The sequence below is a fragment of the Balaenoptera acutorostrata genome, chromosome 9, assembly GCF_949987535.1.
Source record: "Balaenoptera acutorostrata chromosome 9, mBalAcu1.1, whole genome shotgun sequence".
Taxonomy (NCBI): Eukaryota; Metazoa; Chordata; class Mammalia; order Artiodactyla; family Balaenopteridae; genus Balaenoptera; species Balaenoptera acutorostrata.
Window position 1 is genome coordinate 81,889,330 of NC_080072.1, and position 22,673 is coordinate 81,912,002.

The following is a 22,673-nucleotide window of genomic DNA, read 5'->3' on the forward strand; positions in this document are numbered from 1 at the left end:
TGGAACATGTAATTTTCTATCCTTCTATTGTAATATTCATCTGATTAATTGAATTAGTATTAAATGTACAAATCAACAAATTATCTTGTGTGGCATAAAGTAAAAATATGCAAACCAGAGAGCAAAAGTTTAGAATTCTTATACAATCTAGATTTATGCTATAGATGAGAAAAACATTATCCTAAATTATTTTCTCTCTATTTGAAGATTGAGAAACTAGTTTCTTTTCTTTTTTTGAATGTTGTATCAACTTGGAATTTGACGTGACTCTGTTGTGTCATTTTGAATTCCTTTCAGGAAAATATATCCTTTTCTTTATTCTTTGGATTGAGAGCAATCCATGGAGGGAAGCCCTCAACGTTAATGAAATTGAGATGATTTAATTTCTTACTTTTGTTAAGGTGCATCATATTAACTCTCCAGAGATAAACCCCTATTGCATTTATTGCTCATTTGATTGATCCTGAGGCATATGACTGAGAATTCATCCAGTTTCTTAACTGCCGCTGCAGTGCTTCTTCTGTTTTATTTTTCTGGAATTAATTGAATCTGGATACTTTCGGATTTGTTGCCTATAGTAGCTCTTGGCTTTGCAGAAGTGATTCTGTCTTTGACACGTCAAACTTGAGAAGAGAATCTAAAGAAAAGTTTTTTGCAGTCTCTTCAAAAAAGTTTTATGATCAGTATATTTTTATGTATTGTTTTCTTTTCCTGTTCATTCTTTAGGCTATGTGATAATGATTACATTTACATACTTAAACTGAAATTTACTTGAAACCTCACATTTGCCCCTTTTTATTGTTTTTAATAGTTGGACTCTAATCTTTTAAATGTTAACTTATTCTATTTTTTTAATAATATGTTTTCCATTTATACAGGAATGGATTGTAATTGGGCAAGTTGATATGGAAGCTCTAGTGGAAAAGCATCTTTCTACAGTACATGATTGGGAGAAAAATTTTAAAGCACTGAAAATAAAAGGGAAAGAAGTAGAACGACTTCCAAGGTATAATACAGAAGTTAAAGTAGTACTTATGTATCATAGCAGTTCTTGCCATGGGATAGTATGGGTACTCTTCACTTAGTGGTACTGAAGTCCAGTCATCGGTCTTACCTCCTCTAGAGCTCAGCTATGACACTTGAGAATCATCTGAGTAGAGAATTGCTGAGACTAAGAAAACCTCTTCTAGAGGTTTGGCTGGCTGAGACCTAGTTGGATAGGACAGATTGGGGGAAGAGGCTTCTCTCCAGATCTGGTGTGAGGATCTAATATTTGATGTGCATGGGCACAGTCTAAGAATGGTAAGAATCTACTACTGAGAGCATACTGGAGGACATTTGACTCCAATTTTGTATGGCTCTCCCCCCTTTCAAAATGCCCTGGGAGGCACACAAAATAGTGCTGCATCTGGGTATTGCCCTAAATGTGGAGGAGACCTTCTGAGGGGCATTTCATAACCCAGAACATCCCCCTCACTTTCTGAAATTCATATCACTGGAACCATTCTATGCAATAAGCCCTGGGAAGGAAGGGCCTTGTTTAATTGTATATATATTACCTATAAAGTATAATATCACTTTTATTAATCCATTTGTTCTTTCTTTCAATAACTATTTGGTGCTCATTTACAATATGCAAAACCTTGTCCTGTGGGAGTAGAAAGATGAAGACAGAGTTCCTGAGATGAAATTGCTTGCTCTCTCGTAGTGCAGTAAGACAAGTATGTTTGATGATTAAGTCAAGTACACGCAGGCGTTGAGAGAGTGGGCTCTGGAGGTAGATGGCTCTTACTCGCTGCATGAGTTTGACAGTCATTTCGACCCTGTGAACCTCCATTTCCTCAGCTTTAAAGTAATTACAACTATATTATTTATCTCAGTGTTTTGAGGATTAAATGAGTAATTTGCATATAAATTAATGGTATAGGTTAAGTTCTCAATAAATGCTAGTTGTTATTAATTGTTATTAATACTAGATAGAATAGTCTATATTCCATATTAGAGACTGGACTAAAGGCTATAGAGATTTACAGGATGATGACATCCCATCCATTTGTGGCAAAATAGGGGAAAGCTTCATTAAGATAGAAATACTTGAACTAGGATTTTGATGGGTAGAAATGAGAATTGGAGGTTAAAGCAGAGTCTCTCAGGAAAGGGATTTATATACTGAAAACAGAAGTTGGTTAATTGAGAATTTGATTAGAGTTAATGTTTTATTAGGGACTAGAGGAGATATTTCTGGAAAGGGGTAGATAAAGTACAGATTTGGGAGAGTCTTACATTCTAAAACAGGGAATTTGGATGTTATTCATGTTAGAATGATCAGTTGTTGAAGGTTTCTAAACAGAAGGGTGTTAGTACCAAAGCTATACATTAAGAATGTTAATCTGGAAATAATGAGTTGTATGGTGGAATCAAGAGATCCTGGAGGAAGAGAGGTTCGTCTGTCTTCATCCAGAAGCCCAGTAATAATTAATTGATTCAAGTTGTTGGTATTCAAAATGTGGAGGAGGAAATATTATGAGGTATTAAGGGGTCTTACTTTTGAAGGAAGATGAGGGATGAGGAATAGAGAAGAGACGAATGACTTGAAGGTTTGAACTTGGATGACTAAGATAATGATAGTGCCATTAATGTTACTTTGAAGTAAGGAAAAGACAGTGTTTTTGTAATGTTTGAACATGAGATTTCTCTGCTGGATACTCTCTTTGAGCCCATTTTTGTTTGACTTTATGCTGTCACCTGACTGCCCAAGACCTCTACTGCTGCTACTGCTATTTGTTTGTCCTTTTCTATAAATGGGGTTTCTATTTATACTTCACTGTCAAAGCTAAACAAAACAAAAAGAATGCCTGTCCTACATGCCATATTTCATTTTTCTGTTTCTTGCTTATAAGTTAACATGTATTCATCTAAGCTAATACACACATATATATACACACAGATAATTATTTTATGGGTACTTTTGGGAAATATGCTGTAAGATTAGAAAAGCCATATTCTGATGATGTATTTCAGATACTGTAGTAAGGATATACTTTTGGGGTAGGCCATCTGTGTCCATCCCATTCTATCTATGGCTGAATGAAGCCTCAATTGCACATTAAAAATATTTTCAATTGAAAGGTGAACATTAGTCTTGTCCACAAGATTCAGTGTGTACAACTCTGCTGTAATCATATCACTTTATGTATTAATTCATTAGTAAAATATGGTATAATTTTTTTAGGTTTACCAAAATCATCTATTTTCATATATCAAATGTTAGAAATTTAGACATTTTGTGTCAGGATTTCAAAAATCAAATAACTTCATGTATAAGACAAATTGACTCTTAGGTTTTGGTGGTTAAGAACTGGAGTTTAAACCTCTCCAGTTAGTGGGTGATTGAGAATAAATAAATAAAACTTTAAGAGAAAATTGTGTTTTTATAATGAAACTGTATTTAACACTTATAACTTGCTTTCTAAGACTATCACCTGGTTCTATGTTTTAAAAAGGGTCTTTCTAAATAATTTTTTTGACCAAAATTTCCAGACTTTTTTTTTACTTGATATAATTTAAGATAAATATGAGGTTTACTCAGATGAATGAGTCTGGTTCAACTTCTGTTTGTTTAGAACATTATAATTTGTATTCAGACTACCATGCAAAGAATTAATGTTCTTAAAAATATATGCATTTTTTCTGATTATTAAAATAGTACATTTGTTTTATAAATTTTTTAAAATATAAAAAGGCATAATGACAATTGCTGTTAATATTTGATGTTTTGGACATATTAGTACATCTGCTTACAAAATTTGGATCATACTGTATCCTGCTATTTTTATTTAACACTAATCATTAGTATTTCACCATGTCATTATCTGGTCCTCAAAAATAATGATTTTAAATTGTATAGATATATAATAATTTATTTAGCCATTCTGGTATTTAGTTTACTTCTATTTTTTCACTATTATAATTAATACTTTGAAGAAGATACCTGTATGTAAATCTTGGAGTCTGCCCTGAAAATCTCCTTAGGATAAATTCTAAAAGTGAAGTTACTAAGATAAAAGAATATATCTATTTTAAAATTATTTGATGTAAGTAAATTGCCCTTGCAAAAGTTGTATTATTTTATACTCTGACCAACAGTTCTGAGAGTTCTCTATTTGCCCATGATTGAAGATATGAATTAACAATTCATTGCATTTTTGTGAATTAGATAGGTATAAAATGGTATGTTTTATTGCTTTAGTGTCTTCATAATCTATATTCACTTTCTATGTTTGTTTTATTTTCCCTATCATTATTGCTTGTACTTTGACTACAGGATAGTAATTTATTTTATAAATCTTTAAATAAGTACGTTACATACTGTGACAAGTAAAGCATGTAAAAATTTAAATATATTCATGTTGATACTTTAGTAATTCATAATGTGCTGCTTTTTTTTTAAACTGATACATTGGATTATTAAAAACTGTAGTATTATAACAAAGTCATTGTTTAATGAAAAACTTCATATTAGTATGTGTAAGGCATTTTTGCTAAATGAAATCTAAATGTGCTTAAAGATCACAATAATATGTTTGGGTGATATTGTAAAATGTATTACACAAAATCATATTATAATGAGACTCTTTTCCTGTAATTAGTCTTTTTCATGTCAAAATATGTCCTTTGGCATTTTTCAGTACTGTCAAGGTAGATTGTTTAAATATTAATTGTAACCCTGTGAAGACTGTGATTGATGATCTCATCCAGAAGTTATTTGACGTGCTTGTTCTTTCTTTGAAGAAGTCCATTCAAGGTAAAGACACTTTTACATTTTTATAGTTATGAAATATGAATCTCAATGATGATTAAAATAAAAGATAATCTAGAAAGTAATATGAAATAAAATGTGCTTAAAGTAATTTTAATAAAGTAGGAAACTCCATATTCAACTCCTGAGAGGTCTAAAAATTGAAGGCATTTTTTATTATTTGCAGTGTGAGCTAGTATCAGTTTGTTGCATATGCTACTGAGAAAGGAGGTAATTCTGGTATAATGTATTTATCCTTATCTCTTCAAATGACTACAGGCATAACTTGGAGATATTGTGGGTTTAGTTCCAGACCACTGCAATAAAGAATATTGTGATAAAGAGAGCCATGGGAACTTTTTGGTCTCCCAGTTCATATAAAAGTTATGTTTACATATACTGTAGTCTGTTAAGTGTGCAGTAAGCATTATGTCTGAATAAACAATTTACATACCTTAGTTAAAAAATGCTTTATTGCTAAAAAATGCTAACCATCACCTGAGCCTTCAGTGAGTCATAATCTTTTTGCTGGTGGAGGGTCTTGCCTTGACGTTGATGGCTGCTGACTGATCAGGGTGGTGGTTGCTGAAGGGTGGGGTGGCCGTGGCAGTTTCTTAAAATAAGACAACACTGAAGTGTGCTGCATCGATTGACTCTTCCTTTCTCTGTAGCGTGCAATGCTGTTTGATAGCATTTTACCCACAGTAATACTTCTTTCAGAATTGGAGTCAGCCTCCTCAAACCCTGCTGCTGCTTCATTAACTAAGTTTATTCAATATTCTAAATCCTTTGTTGTCATTTCAACAATCTTCACAGCATCTTCACCAGGACTAGATTCTCAAAATTACAAGTAACCACTTTCTTTGCTTATCCATAAGAAGCAACTCCTCATTTGTGAAAGTTTTATCATGAGATTGCAGGAATTCATTCACATCTTTAAGCTCCACCTCTAATTCTAGTTCTCTTGCTATTTTTATCTTATCTTTAGTTACTTCCTCCACTGAAGTCTTGAATCCCTCAAAGTCATCCATGAGGGTTGGAATCAACTTCTTCCAAACTCCTGTTAACATTGATATTTTGACCTCTTTCCATGAATCACGAATGCTCTTAATGGCATCTGGAATGGTGAATCCCTTTCAGAAGATTTTCAATTTATTCTGCCCAGATGCATCAGAGAAATCACTCTCTGTTGCAGCTATAGCCTTATGAAATGTATTTCTTAAATAATAAGACTTGAATGTTGAAATTACTTATTGATCCATGAGCGGCAGAATGGATGTTGTGTTAGCAGGCATGAAAACAACATGAATCTTGTACATCTCCATCAGAGCACTTGGGAGACCAGGTGCATTGTCAATGAGCAGTTGTATTTTGAAAGGAATCTTTTTTTTCTGAGCAGTAGCTCTCAGCAGTGAGCTTAAAATATTCAGTAAACCATATTGTAAACAGATGTGCTGTCATCAGGCTTTGTTGTTCCATTTCTGGAGCAGAGGGAAAATAGATTCAAAATAAAGGTGCTATGATTTTTTGAATGGCAAATGAGCATTGGAATCAACTTAAAGTTACCAGCTGCATTAGCCTCTAACAAGAGAGTCAGCCTGTCTTTTGAATCTTTGAATCCAGGCATTGACTTCTCTCTAGCTGTGAAAGTCCTCGATGGTATCTTCTTCTAATAGAAGGCTTCTTCATCTCCATTGAAAATCTGTTGTTTAGTGGAGCAGCTTTCGTTAACTGTCTTAGCTAGATCATCTGGATAACTTGCTGCAGCTCGTGTATCAACACATGCTGCTTTATCTTGTACTTTTTATGTTGTGGAGATTGCTTCTTTCTTTAAATCTCATGAACCAACCTCTGTTAGCTTCAAATTTTCTTCTGCAGCTTCCTCACCTTTCTCAGTCTTTATATAATTGAAGACAGTTGGGGCCTTGCTCTGGATTATGCTGTGGCTTAAGGGGCTATTGTAGCTGGTTTGATCTTCTATCCAGATCACTAAAACTTGCTCCATATAAACAGTAATCCTGTTTTGCTTTCTTATCATTTGTGTTCACTGGAGTACAGCATATTTAATTTCCCTTAAGAACTTTTCCTGGGCTAACTGTTTGGTGCAAGAGGCCTAGTTTTTGGCCTGTCTTGTCGTTAGACGTGCCTTCCTCACTAAGCTTAATCATTTCTAGCTTTTGGTTTAAAGTGAGAGCACTCTTTCTTTCACTTGAATACTCAGGGGCCATTGTAGCCTTATTAATTGGCCCAATTTCAATATGTTTGTGTCTCAGGGAAGAGAGAGGTGAAACAGTTAGAATATATACGACATTTGTCAGTTAAGTTCACTGTCTTACGTGGGTGTGGTTCATGGTGCCCCAAAACAATTACAATAGTAACATCAAAGATCACTGATCACAGATCACCATAACAAATGTAATTAATAATGGAAAAGTCTGAAATATTGGGACAATTACCAAGACGTGACACAGAGGCATGAAGCAAGCAAATGCTGTTGGAAAAATGGCACTGATAAACTTGCTCCATGCAGAGTTGCCACAGACCTTCAATTTGTAAAAACTGCAATATCTGCAAAGCACAATAAAGTGAAGCACAATAAAACGAGGTATGCCTGTACTATTTTCCAAAATATCAGTGTTTCTTTTTTCCTTTAAGCTGTGGTGTTTTAGCATATTATTTAAAAGACTGAAAAAGTTACCAATTTTCAGTAAAATTTACTAAGAGTGAGTACATTTTAAATTTCTTCTCAAAAATTTTAAGTGTCATGTAAAACAATTACAGTTTCATGAGAAGAAATTTCTTTGCTTATTCTACATTTTGAATTTTGCTTTATGAAAGCAAATGGCTACTTAGGATTTAATGTATTTCATATAGTGATTACTTCTAACATTCCTTGATTTAGAAATTATGTAATTAAATATTTTTGGTGTTAATAATAACTTTTTTATATTTCAATGTTACCTATTTCAGCTCATTTACATGAAATTGATACATTCGTTACTGAAGCTATGGCAGTCTTAACAATTATGCCTCAGTCTGTGGAAGAGATAGGTAATGCAAATTTACAATATAGTAAGCTACAAGAACGGAAGCCAGAGGTGAGAATCACAAAGTAATTTATTCTTTTACTGTACTGGGGATGATTAAATTAGGTAATTTTATGTGACTATTTAGAAATATCATATAATTGCAATATTATAAGGAAGTCTATAAAATCTAGTCCAATTGATCAGTTCATGATTGGACTCTTGATGTTATGTTGGTGTAATGAAACAGTAACAATAATGCTTATTATTATTTTCAGAAGTATTTGTGCTCTCTTTTATGATGTGGCTTATTAGAATAAAACTAAACTTAAATAATTCATGCTGTTACTTCCAGGGTTGTGCTTTTAAGATGCTGAAGTATGAAGTTAGAGCTGAATTAGGAACACACACACACACACACACACACACACACACACACTCTCACATATGATGGAGGAGCTCATAATTAGAGACAAAGATAAAAGAAGTGGTGAAGGATTCATAAAAACAGTATCTAGAAGGCTAGAGCCTAGAATAAGCAAGTCAAAATTTTATAGAACATATTATAGATGATCTTAGTTATGTTTAGAAGAAGGAGGAGAAATAATTCAAAATAGAATACAAAGTTTTATATGTTCCTATTGTGTGATAGGCTTAAAATTATTAGATAGATTAGAGGTAAGTGAAATAATATACCTTTGTGGTGGAAGGAATTGTAAACTTTTATATGGAAGGCTTAAATGTATAAAGAGGATTTAAAGGCAAATAAAATAATGTACTTGTCTAGTAGAAGGAAATAACTAAAGAAGGAATAGCATTATGAGCTGTGGCAGTTAGCTTGATTTAGCAGAGACGTTCATTCATTTATTTATTTGACAGATACTTATAGATCACCTGATATATTCTAGGCATTGTGCTAAGAGTTGTGGCTACAGCTATGAACATGCTCTATTCTCATGAAATTTGCATTCGTGTGTGTGTGTGTTTGTGTGTGTGTGTGTGTGTGTGTGTCAGAGAGAGAGAGAGGGAGAGACAGAGACAGAGAGAAAGAGAGGAGCAAGAGGAGCTAGAGCAGTGCATGATAAACTGGGGCGTGTTTCTTAGAGTGGGCAATCGTGGATACCTTATCAGATAGATGACATCTATCTGCACTGAGACCTGAAAAACTTAAGGAGGCAACCATTCCGAGATTTAGGGGGCAGATAGAACAACAAATACAAAGATCTTAAGGTAGAGAAGGAGTTTGGTATGCCTAAGGAAGATAGGTGAAAATATTGTCAAGAAACTTAGTTATCAAGAAAGCCATATTATTGAAGGAAAAAATGGTTTGAGGTGAAATTGGAGAGGTAGGCAAGGGCCAGATTATGAAGGTACTTTTAAACAATCATAAGGATTTTGGGGTTTTTTTCTGAAAGTAATAGAAAAGTCCTTACAGGGATTTAAGCAGAGAAGGGATACGGTCTGGTTTACATTTTGAAGTGATTACTCTGGCTGCTCTGTAAAGAATGGATTGGAGGGAGACAACAGTAGCAAAGAGTCCAGTTAGTATGATATTGCAACTGGTATACAAGAGATGATGGAAGCTTGTACCATGGAGTAGCAGAGGAGGTGGAGAGAACCGGAGAAATTGATGATGCACTTTAGAGTTAGCACCAAGGTCTTCTGATGTATTAGAAGTAGACGGAGCTTAGAGAAAAAGCAATAAACATGTCTCCTAGGTTTTGGGCTTGGGCAGCTGGGAAGCTAATGGTAACATTTACTGAGATGAGGATGACTAGAGAGGGGAGTTGTTTGGAGATTGGAAGTGGTGGGGATTGAGATGTCAGGTAGAATGAGGAGTATGGAATTTAGAGTAAAGGTGAAGACTAGAGATATAAATTTGGAAGTCATCTTAAGATTCATGATGTTTAAAGCCACAGGATTGAACTAGATCATCTGGTTGATAACAAACTGTAGAGGTTATAGGACCAGGTTTGAGCTTTCTGAAGTTTAGAGTTCAAGCATAGATGGAGGCAGCTAAGGAGATTGATAATGAAGTGGGATGAAAGTGTGTCATCACAAAAACTATGAGAAATAGATGTATTTGGGAGCAACACGTGAGGCAGGAAGTGACACGAGACAGTATAAAGAGCCAGGCAGAATCTAGGTCATGTGAGTCACATTAAGGATCTTAGGTTTGATTTTGTGGACACTGAGGAGTCGTTGCTGGGTTTTAAGCAGCAAGATGTTACAGAATTGTGTTTTGGTATGTCTCTCTGTTGGCACGTGGATTTGAAGAAGTAGGAATGCATGCAGGTATACTTGAAAACTGTTGTAATGTCTTCACAGGCTAAGTTCTGTTCACATATAGGAAATTAGAATCCTGCTCTATTTTTTCTGTCACTGATTTTCCTAGTACAACATGGATTCTTGGTCCATTGTTTTTCTGTCTCTCAGGTGAAACTGATCCTGCCCAGAAATTGCAAGCTGGTCATTGAGATATGTTTTATTTATTTATTTTTTTGTCTATTATATTTGCACAGTGATTTTTAAATATCTTTCAGTAGATATTATTGCTTTGTTGAGTAGAAAAAGTACAAGTATAAATTATAGGACACTGTTGTTTTATGGTGCTTTAAAAGGCCTAGAAGCAATTTGAGTAGTTTAGCACTTACTGACCTACACCTAGACTGTTTAACAGACTGCTCATTATACACAGCTCAGGGCATTTCAAGCGGAAGCTGAATACAGGAGTTTGGTTCCGATTCTTCAGTTTTCCCTTTCTTAAGTACCTTTTTTTCCATGACTTACCCTTCTCTGTTAAGTAGGATAATTTAGTTAATCTATGCTTTTAGATAGTCACTAATTTTAGAAGCCTCTTTAGCATTTTCTTATGAATGGAACTTTTATAATAAAAACTTCACTTTGAACAGCTATAGTATTGTCTTCCTATATTCATGATTTAATTCAGTTTCATATTACCACTTTTATTATCCTTTTTAACTTTTGATGTTTGAGTGTCTTGGTTGAGTTTGCATATAATAATGTTAGAAACTTTATATCCAGGAATTTAACAAATTATGTATAGTCCCTCCCATCAGGAAACTTGCACAAGCCTCTTAGATAGCCTCATCCACCAGAGAGCAGAGAGCAGAAGCAAGAAGAACTACAATCCTGCAACCTGAGGAACAAAAACCACATTCACAGAAAGGTAGACAAGATGAAAAGGCAGGGGGCTATGTACCAGATGAAGGAACAAGATAAAACCCCAGAAAAACAGCTAAATGAAGTGGAGATAGGCAACCTTCCAGAAAAAGAATTCAGAATAATGATAGTGAAGATGATCCAGGACCTCGGAAAAAGAATGGAGGCAAAGATCGAGAAGATGCAAGAAATATTTAACAAAGACCTAGAAGAATTAAAGAACAAACAAACAGAGATGAACAACCGAAATGAAAACCGAAATGAAAACTACACTAGAAGGAATCAATAGCAGAATAACTGAGGCAGAAGGACGGATAAGTGACCTGTAAGACAGAATGTTGGAATTCACTGCTGCGGAACAGAATAAAGAAAAAAGAATGAAAAGAAATGAAGACAGCCTAAGAGACCTCTGGGACAACATTAAACACAACAACATTCGCATTATAGGGGTCCCAGAAGGAGAAGAGAGAGAGAAAGGACCTGAGAAAATATTTGAAAAGATTATAGTCAAAAACTTCCCTAACATGGGAAAGGATATAGAGTCCCATACAGGATAAACCCAAGGAGAAACATGCCAAGGCACATAGTAATCAAATTGGCAAAAATTAAAGACAAAGAAAAATTATTGAAAGCAGCAAGGGAAAAATGACAAATAACATACAAGGGAACTCCCATAAGGTTAACAACTGATTTCTCAGCAGAAACTCCACAAGCCAGAAGGAAGTGGCATGATATACTTAAAGTGATGAAAGGGAAGAACCTACAACCAAGATTACTCTACCCGGCAAGGATCTCATTCAGATTTGATGGAGAAATCAAAAGCTTTACACACAAGCAAAAGCTAAGAGAATTCAGCACCACCAAACCAACTCTACAACAAATGCTAAAGGAACTTCTCTAAGTGGGAAACACAAGAGAAGAAAAGGACCTACAAAAACAAACCCAAAACAATTAAGAAAACGGTCATAGGAACATACATGGCGATAATTACCTTAAACGTGAATGGATTAAATGCTCCAACCAAAAGACACAGGCTTGATGAATGGATACAAAAATAAGACCCATATATATGCTGTCTACAAGAGATCCACTTCAGACCTAGGGGCACATACAGACTGAAAGTGAGGGGATGGAAAAAGATACTCCATGCAAATGGAAATCAAAAGAAAGCTGGAGTAGCAATACTCATATCAGATAAATTGACTTTAAAATAAAGAATGTTACAAGAGACAAGGAAGGACACTACATAATGATCAAGGGATCAATCCAAGATAAAGATATAACAATTATAAATATATATGCACCCAACATAGGAACACCTCAACACATAAGGCAACTGCTAACAGCTATAAAAGAGGAAATCGACAGTAACACAGTAATAGTGGGGGACTTTAACACCTCACTTACACCAATGGACAGGTCATCCAAAGTGAAAATAAATAAGGAAACAAAAGCTTTAAATAACACAATAGACCAGACAGATTTAATTGATATTTATAGGACATTCCATCCTAAAACAGCAGATTACACGTTCTTCTCATGTGCGCATGGAACATTCTCCAGGATAGATCACATCTTGGGTCACAAATCAAGCCTCAGTAAATTTAAGAAAATTGAAATCATATCAAGCATCTTTTCTGACCACAACACTATGAGATTAGAAATGAATTACAGGGAAAAAAACGTAAAAAACACAAACACATGGAGACTAAACAATACGTTACTAAATAACCAAAAACAAAAGCAAAAACCAACAAATTATGTAAAAGCAAAAATCTTGATTTAAAAAGCAAATCATGAAACAATTTTAAATAAATGGAATCTTAATAAATTTGATAAAATATGTTGTTTTTCACATGTCATTTTTTAACTTTTAGATTTTGCCCTTATTTCAAGAAGCTGAAGATAAAAACAGACTTTTACGGACTGTGGCAGGTGGAGGTTTAGAAACAATTAGTAATCTGAAAGCTAAGTGGGATAAATTTGAGTTGATGATGGAAAGTCACCAACTTATGATTAAAGATCAGGTAAGAACCTTTTGGTCATTTTGTTAAAATGGAAACAGTTTTTTTCTCATTTAAGATTTCTTGCTTATCTTTATTCCATTATAGCTCAGGTTTATAAGAATTTATAAGCTCAGGTTTTCTGTAACATCTTATGGAAAAACCTCAAGGAACTTTTTGGCCAACCCAATATATTGCTGATGAAATTGACCTCCCTCAGTACTTCCATACAGTAAAACACTTTGTATAAATGATGATCATGTCGCATAGTTTATCTTTGCTTCCTACTGTACCAGGAATGTATGTGACATTATTTTCAGTCTTTCTTATGAATAAATTTATTTACCTACTGTGTATGGTATCTTTTAAGGGTACAATCTGGAAGTTGTACACATCTATTACACTCATATTCTATTGACCAGAACTTAGTCTTATGGCTGTTAGCTGCATGGGAGACTGGGAAATGCCCTCCTTTATTAAACAGCTGTATAATCAGGTAGAACAACTGGAGGTCATTGATCAAATTTTTTTATCACATTGATTTTGTTGATAGTTATGATGGATGCTGTTAATCACATGAATGATTTTGTAATGATGATGTTTGCAGTATATCTCTTGTTTTTGTAAATTTATGGTCTAATTTATTTTTGAGTTATTTTATTGTACTTGAAATCAATAATAAAGAATAATCTTTGAAAAGCTGATACTGATATTTTTTGACCTTTAAATTGAAATGTTGGAAATAAAAATGTGAATATAAAGTAAGATTTTACTTTGAATTAAATTATGTAAACTCTATTGGCTTATAGATTGAAGTGATGAAAGGAAATGTGAAATCACGTCTTCAGATCTATTATCAAGAACTGGAAAAATTTAAAGCTCGTTGGGACCAACTAAAGCCTGGTGATGATGTTATTGAAACTGGCCAGCAAAATACTCTTGATAAAAGTGCAAAGTCAATAAAAGAGAAAAAAATTGAGTTTGATGATCTTGAAGTCATAAGAAAAAAGCTGGTGTATGTTTATTCTTTAAAACTGATAGTGCACATTTTGGAAAAAAGAGTTTTGTATTTATATATTAAGCTAGTAGTGTTCTTATATCTATTATCTTAATGTCTTTCCTTATAAACTTCAGCAGTTTTAAAAATACCATTATTAAGTGTTCATGCTACTGCTTTCTTAGGAGTTGTTGAATTATATTAGGATTTTAAGAGAAAAGCAGATTTCTGGTTAGGCCTAGAAATAGAAATAATAGAAGTTATAATAGCAAATTAAATAAGAAAAATAATAATAGAAAATTAAATTTACTTAAAAGTTAAATTAGGGAGTTGGAATATTGCTTTATGTGATCTCATTGTATTTAAAAATGGAATATATAAAATTAATGGACAATTACTTTTAGAGCTTCTGGGAAAAAAATGAACCTAGCAAAATGATGAGACTTCAAAGAAAAATATTTGTTGTTTTATGTTATAATAATACAAGATATTAAGTTTAATAATTGTTTTAGGTTTGGTCCATTTAGGTAAATGCATCCATAAATTAACTGGCTTCATAGGTGAGTGGGGGTTTTAGTACCACGCTTATTAAATGACATTACATTAATTAGATGAAGAATATCTTACATTCTAGAAGTGAATTCTTTCAACCTAGAAGAATATTAATGGATATTCTTTAATCTGTTCTCAGATTAATCCATAAATTTGTGCAATTCTGAATATTTATATATATATGACATGTATTATGTACATAAAATATATTGATATATATTACCAATTTTACTTTGACTTCTTTGGAAAAAATGCATATTAATGAATTTGGAAGAGCTCGTTCATAAGTAGTTAAAGTAAAATTCTTATGTAAAGTAGACATAGCCTCCCACTGTCTACCTCTGCTGTCAGATACATGCACACAAACACACACAGGGAATGCAGTAAATATTAATTAGTTAAACTTATTGATATTTAACAGTTTTTCTTTTTAAAAAATTAATGTTATTTACTACTTGTTTCTATAGTGATGATTGCCATCATTTTGGCCTAGAAGAGCCCAACTTCTCCTTGGCATATAGCATCTCTAAGGACATTGAGAGCTGTGCACAAATTTGGGCCCTTTATGAAGAGTTTCAGCAAGGATTTCAAGAAATGGCCAATGAAGATTGGATTACTTTTAGGTTTGATTCATAAACAGTATTTAGATTCTGATAGTTTTGTGGTATTTTTGGGGGATGTAAATTGTAAGGTATGTTTCTGGTATTTTACAGGACTAAGACATATCTGTTTGAGGAATTTTTGATGAATTGGCATGACAGATTAAGAAAGGTTGAAGAACATTCGGTAATGACGGTGAAATTACAATCAGAGGTTGACAAATATAAAGTAAGATAGTTTTACTTATCTTACTATTTAAAAATGGTGTTTGGAGCTTCATGTATCTTTTTATTATGTAGTGACTGCACTGTAATTTTAGTTTATATATTTTTAATGATTCCATTACATGAAAAAAATAGAAAGTATAGAGTAAACCATAGAAGTTACTGATATTTCTGCTTCAGTTTGAAAGAAGTTATAACTAAGAAATTTATGGTTAAAGTTATATGTTGGAGTATTTATAACTTAGAAATTAGGATATGGGTCATTTAGCATATTTAGGATATAGGTCATTTGCTAAATTTATAAAAATAGAAATACTTTAGGTCATGTTTTAAAATATATCAAGCTACCAAGGGAAATTTGCATGTATCCACAGCAATGTTTAATAAAAAGTTTTATACAATTCTTTTTAAGAATTTGATTTTACGATTGTTAAATACGATAATACAGTAATTAAAAATCTTATAGATAATTATAATAAAAGTAAATAATAATTTACATTTTGCTTGTATATATACATACATATGTCTTTTTTTCTTCTTTTTTAACAGATCGCAGTTCCTATCTTGAAATATGTGAGAGGGGAGCATCTTTCTCCAGATCACTGGCTTGACCTTTTTCGTCTACTTGGCCTTCCTAAGGGGACTAGTCTAGATAAATTACTGTTTGGTGATCTGCTTAGAGTAGCTGCTACAATTGTTGCCAAAGCTTCAGACCTTAAAGTAAGAATCACTTTTATAAATATCTCATAGATCTGACCTTTGTTGACATACATTTTTGCTTTATATTTTATTTAAATAAAACAGCAAGTTAAATTTCTTTCTTTCCTTGAAATAGTGACAGTGTTCCATTTTTCCATTATTCTTTCATTAGTAATACATCTGAATCTATTGATGGGGTTATAGAAACAATATAAGCCCCTTCTTTGAGAGAGAGAAAACATCTGAAATAAAATATGTCTTACTTTAAGAAGGAAGTCAGCTTTAATCAAAAAGCAAACAAATACAAAGCATTTTATAAAATACATTTAAAATCATAGGGTATATTATAAATAGAAGCTAAGGGGTACAAAAATACAGAGAACTAAACAAGGAACCAATTTGCTAATCAGTTTTAGCATAGGTCTCAGGTGAAAGTAAAACTTGCACAATTATATCATAAGTAGCAGACTTTCTATTTTGTGTTCTTCCCATTCAATGTAAAAAAATAAAAGGACTTTTGATGTCAAACTGTTTTATTTTCTAATATATTATCTAATATGTATACTTTCATCTTTGCTGATAATCCTGGAGCATATGTAGATAATCATAAGGTTATAAAGCATGACTGCTGTAGGAGGTAATTCTAGATGGTTGCTAATCATTTTAGATGTATTGGAACTTACAGTTAAATTACAATAAAATGGCTGAGTTCTGCAAAATTTTAAATATTTTTGTTCTTTGCAATGGATGCTTAAATTTTGTTTTTTTTTTTTTTAGAAGTAAAAAGCATAAGGCAGAACTCCGTATATATTTGACCATGTGAACTAGATATCTGATATCCCTTAATACATTTGCCAGTAATTCTCTTGGATTGATGAAAATATATCCACTTAAATTTTTGTTTTTTCTTTATGGTGAAAAGCCAAATAAAAATATATCTTCTTATAAAATAGATATAACTTATTTATATGATAATGTTGAAATAATAAACATATATATTTTGTGTTAAATAGGATTTAAATAGTCGGGCACAAGGTGAAGTTACAATCAGAGAAGCTTTACGAGAACTTGATCTTTGGGGAGTTGGAGCAGTATTTACATTGGTTGATTATGAAGACAGCCAAAGTCGAACTATCAAGCTGATTAAAGACTGGAAAGATATAGTAAATCAAGTTGGAGATAATAGGTGCCTTCTTCAGTCCTTAAAGGATTCTCCTTATTATAAAGGATTTGAAGATAAAGTGTCAATTTGGGAAAGAAAACTTGCAGAGTTAGATGAGTACCTACAGAATTTAAACCATATTCAGAGAAAGTGGGTATATTTGGAACCCATTTTTGGCCGTGGAGCATTGCCAAAAGAACAGATGCGCTTCAACAGAGTTGATGAAGATTTTAGGTCAGTACAACTACATAAGACAAAGACACATATGATGGTTTTTATTCACATGGTGAGGTACTTAATACAAGCTAATTACTTTTACATTATTAGCGTCATCTGTGTCTTCAACTTTTTTTCTACTGGGTCCTTCTGAGAAATTAGTTTCTCTCATTCAGTCATTTACTTCTTGAATCATTTTGATCTGGTTTCTGTCTTTACCACTCTACCTATATTAATAATATTTCTATAGTATAATAGTAATAATAATAATATTACTAATATATATTTAGTATTTCTTAAAGTTACCAATTACTTTCCCATTGTAAATCTGATGGGCATTTTTTATTTCTCATTTTACTTTATCTCTGACTAGTATCTAATAGAGTTGAAAATTTCTTCTTTCTTAGAAAGTCTATTCTTTTGGCTTCTGTGATCCTGTCCTTTTTGGTTTTCTGCCTGTTTCTCTGGTTCCACTCCTGATTCCTAGTCCTCAGCCCTCTCTAAACATTTAGATGTAGACATTCTCCACCTTTCAGCTTTAGGTTTTCTCACTCTATATTCTCTCCTTAATGATCTTAACCACTCTCAGAATCAATTCTCATCTATTTGCTGAGGTCTCCTCAACTTATTTATTGAGCTCATATTTCTTTTCTGAACTCCCAATGTATTAAATATTCTCAACATGTCAAAACTAAATTCATGAATTTACCCCCAGTCCCTTTCCTACAGTCCCTTTTCTTTTCTCTCTGGTTTCTTTCCTGATAAATGGTACCACCTAACTGCTCAAGGCAGAAGCATAATGGATATCTTTGACCTCTTCCTCCATTTCCAAATCCATTTGTTACCAAATTTTGTTGATTCTAATCTACTAATCAATTTTATTATATCTTTTATATCTCTACTTCTTTGATTTTATTCTGAAGTAATTTTGTTGTCACTCGTACTACTGGCTAATCTTTTGACTTATTCTTATTCTTGTCTTCTCCAGTAAGTTTTTCACACAACAGCCAGAGTAGTCTTTTAAAAATGAAGTCCACATTACTTCTTTCCTTTATTCCATTAAGTAAAACTTAAAAATGACTTTCAATTGCTCTGAGGATAAAGCAGATCTAAGGATCTGCTCCTTGTCCATTTCTCTAGCCTTTTCTTGTGCTGCTCTCTTTCTCTCTCTCTCTTTTTATTTTTTTTATTTTTTGCTTTAGTGACTCTAGCCTTTAGTTTCTCTAACATACCACGCCCTTTCTCAGGGTCTTTGCCAGAAACTGTTTCCCTCCTACTCAGTGCCTTTTTCTTTTTCATTATCATTCAAATCTCAGCTTAAATTACTTCCTCAAATAAGTCATAGGTTAGGGATTTCCGCATTAGCCTTTGTACTAATTCTTTCTTAGTACAAAACAGTCCTTTGTGCTTTTCTTTCTTAGCATTTATCATAATTTTATTTAAATATTTGGAGAAATTATTTAATATCTTTCTCTGTCACTGGGCCATTATCTCTATGAGGTAAGGCTTAATATTTGTTTAGTGAGTGAATGAAATAAGAGAATGTGCAATAATGGAGGTTAAAAATGGTAATGGGGTATTATTAACTTTGAGGATTATTTATTAGAAGTATAATAATGTATTGCTGTTATACTGATGTTACTAGTTTGTTTTAAGCAAGCAAAAAAAAGTCTCCATATCCCTCTTTCAGCCAAAAACTGTTAAAATCGATGTGAAAATAACTTTTTTTCTTCTGCAGATCAATAATGACTGACATCAAGAAAGATAATAGAGTCACAACGTTAACTACTCATGCAGGAATCAGAAATTCTCTACTAACGATACTTGATCAGCTTCAAAGATGTCAGAAATCATTAAATGAATTCTTGGAGGCATGTTTTTTTAAAAAAATCTTTGTATAATAAATTATAAAGTGCTTTAATATCTTAATTATTTGAAAAGAGATTATTCTTTTTTTTTAGGAAAAACGCTCAGCATTCCCAAGATTTTACTTCATTGGTGATGATGACTTATTAGAAATACTGGGCCAGTCTACCAACCCATCAGTGATTCAGTCTCACCTTAAGAAACTGTTTGCTGGTAAGATTGAACATTTATTCAACAGATATTTATTGAGTTTCAGTTATCTGCCACGCATAATGCTAGGCTCTTAGGCAGACTGTTGAATAAAATACAGGTCATACACTCAAAGAACTCTAGTTTAGTGGGTGAGGCAAGCTAGTAAGTTGACAAATATAATATATGACAATTTCTATGGTCGACATAAGTATGTGGTGTTATAGCTGCATCTGTGAAGACATTTAGCTCAGTTTTGGGTATGTAAAGATGACATCTCAGGTGAGATCTGAAGAATTTATAGGTCTTAGCTAGAGGAAAACTGGGGAGGCAGAGGGAATAGGATGTGCAGAGGTCTGAAGTGAAGGAGAACATGTCCATTCATTATTGAGTTTAAGGTCTCTTGAGTGATGTCCCAGTGGAGATACTCAGTAGGCAATTATTGTTAGAAGAGATACGTGGGATGGAGATGTAAAATTGGGAGTCATCTGTGTGTAGATGATAATTAGCCTATAGGAAGAGGTGAGATTACCTGGTAAAAAGTGTAGAGTAATAGTGCCATACGCTTCGATGTTGTTGAATCATTTTAGTTGGGTAATCGCATTTGGAATTGGTTTGCTACAAACACGATGATTATTATTTTCTTGAAATATTACTTGTTGGAAAAGAGCTGTATTTTTCAAATTAACTTTAAGAAGTGAAAACTTTTCATCATCTTCACTTGCAGTCAGGGATTAGCAAACTGTAGGCCCACAGGCCAAATCTGACTAGCTCTGTTTTTTTTTTTTTTTAAATAAGGTTTTGTTGGAAGGAATACAGCCATGTCCATTATTGTCTATAGCTGCTTTTGTGCTACAAGCAGAGTTGAGTAATTGACACCGAGACCTTATGACCTGTAAAAACCTAAGATATTTACTCTCTGGTGCTTTACAGAAGTATTTATTAACCACTGTATATCTCAAGCTTTAGAGTGCTTATATCTATAACTGTGATTTTGCCTGTGGAAGATAGTAGAAAGAGCTCTTGGAATCAGAAAGCTTGCTTCCAAGCTCTACCTCTACTATTTATTAGCTATTAATTTACCTCTCTGAAATCTAGTTTCTTTCTTTAAATTGTAAATAGTAACTTATAGGGTTTTTCTAAAGATCAAAATTAGGTAATGTGTTTTTTTATATACTATAAAGTGAGTGCAAATTTTGGGGAAGGGAAGTCTTGTTTGCTCTCCCCCTTTCCTATTATCTTTTTGTCTCATATAATGTAAGTGGAATCACTGGTACATATTCTTAGGCACTCATTTGTGCCTGCTTTTTTTCACTCATCATAATGGTTTCAAGATACCTAAAACTATGTTTTATTCCTTTTTATTGCTTAAAATAGTCAATTGTTCAAATATATCACAGTTTCTCTATTCACCTGATGGGCATTTAGTTGTTTCCAGTTTTGGGTTATGAAAAGCTGTTCTATTTTATTATATAACTGAATTAATATAATTCTAATATATTCTATATTATGAAGTATACTTTATGTATTATGTGGTGATCATATATACTGTCTAATAATTATGTCTTTAATAAAGCTTTTGCATATAAATTGTTGCTTTTGTAATGTAGGCATTAACAGTGTGTGCTTTGATGAGGAATCAAAACATATAACTGCAATGAAATCTTTAGAGGGAGAGGTTGTACCTTTTAAAAACAAAGTTCTTCTGTCAAATAAGGTAGAGGTAAGTAATTCTTTTTCAAGTGTGAAAGTATAAAGAATTAACGATATGAACTTTGTATCAAAATTAATTCAGTCAATTTGTAGAGTAAGTTGGTTAATTTAGGCCTTTTGGAAACATATCTTAAAAAATAATTTGTTTTGTTAGGTTCAGAATGACTTGATATTAAAGAGAATATATATTTTTAGTCTTTGGAAGGCAGCATGTAATTTTGAAAACAACTTTTGCTTTGGAGTCAAGAAGAGTTGGATATTAATTGTAACTCCACAACTTATTAGCTATATAACTTAGAGTCTCAGTTTTCTTAACTGTAAAATGGGAGTCCTACTAGCAAAGACTTTCTGTTGAAAATTAAATGAGATAATTGGCTTTAGGTACGCTATAGTGTTTGGAACATAACTACTCAATAAGTCTTTGTTCTTTTTTTTTTTTTCTTTAAAATCTGAGTTGTATGAGATGATTTAAGTGACCAAGTAAACTTGAAACTAGTGCATTTATAGTACAACTATTGATTAATTGGCTCTGCAGGACTATAAGTGAACTGTCAAAAGCCTATTACAGTTATACAGCTAAAGCCAACAGCAATAGGATGTAACACATTGAATTGTAATTTTTAAGTTCTAAAGGTATCTTTCAACTGCAAGTCAGGGCCATGCCTTATCATGCATGTATCTGTACAGTTTAGTAAAAAGTCCATTCCTGGTTAGGCCTAAACATTTTATTGGATGTTGAGTATATAAATCAAGTGGTTGAAAGGATAGAAGGTTTGTTAAGTAGCTCCCATATTTGGTGAAGAGATTTGTTGTTTTTGCTGTTGTTTTCCTTTCTTGTGATTTTATTAGGACTGGATGAACAGAGAGAGAAAGAGCTTTTAGCAGCTGGGGGTAGTGCAGCGCTCCGGGAGCTCTTGTGATGATTAGCAGAGTAGGTGTCTGCTGCCTTGCACTGAGAGCTTCTTACTTTTTAGCTGCAGTGGCTTTTGAACTGGGCAAAAGTTTGTGCCATTTTTAATACTGGAAAGTGCTCTAAAGGTAAACAGTAAAAAGCTAGAACTTAAAATAGGTAATGATGAAAAGCTATTTAAGATTGTAGTTTTTGCTCTTATCTTTTATTGCAAATGATACGGTTTTTAAAAGTTAAGTAGTGATTCTTAAAAATTCATTGCTATTTTTATCAATCATCATTATTATTTTAACTTTAGTTTAAACTTTTATTATTTTATCTATAATCAAATGAGTGAAAAATGTATTGTTTTGACCTTGAGACAGAATTAGTTTTGTTTGAAGAGGGATCTTCACTTCTTAAATAATATGGTTCACCTTAATGAAGCAATCCCTTCCTATGGTTACAGCTTTCTGAATATAAGATCATCAGGATAGTGTGAGCCAGAGGACTTAGCTAGTCATTGTGACTCTAATTTATTGGCCCAGCTATCTAG

At 32.9% G+C, this 22,673-nt stretch overlaps 1 protein-coding gene across 3 annotated transcripts in view; it reads left to right on the plus strand.

Moving 5' to 3' along the window:
- The window catches only part of DYNC2H1 (dynein cytoplasmic 2 heavy chain 1), a 367,349-nt gene that overhangs the window by 31,863 nt on the left and 312,813 nt on the right, over positions 1 to 22,673 (plus strand). For all 3 annotated transcript variants that reach the window (XM_007191229.2, XM_057552950.1, XM_057552951.1), the window contains exons 18-29: positions 879 to 1,006; positions 4,689 to 4,804; positions 7,769 to 7,896; positions 12,885 to 13,034; positions 13,820 to 14,025; positions 15,027 to 15,182; positions 15,273 to 15,387; positions 15,933 to 16,103; positions 17,096 to 17,478; positions 19,199 to 19,331; positions 19,422 to 19,539; positions 21,126 to 21,238. In XM_007191229.2, the coding sequence (XP_007191291.2) occupies positions 879 to 1,006; positions 4,689 to 4,804; positions 7,769 to 7,896; positions 12,885 to 13,034; positions 13,820 to 14,025; positions 15,027 to 15,182; positions 15,273 to 15,387; positions 15,933 to 16,103; positions 17,096 to 17,478; positions 19,199 to 19,331; positions 19,422 to 19,539; positions 21,126 to 21,238 (1,917 nt within the window). The remainder of the gene's footprint in view (positions 1 to 878; positions 1,007 to 4,688; positions 4,805 to 7,768; positions 7,897 to 12,884; positions 13,035 to 13,819; positions 14,026 to 15,026; positions 15,183 to 15,272; positions 15,388 to 15,932; positions 16,104 to 17,095; positions 17,479 to 19,198; positions 19,332 to 19,421; positions 19,540 to 21,125; positions 21,239 to 22,673) is intronic.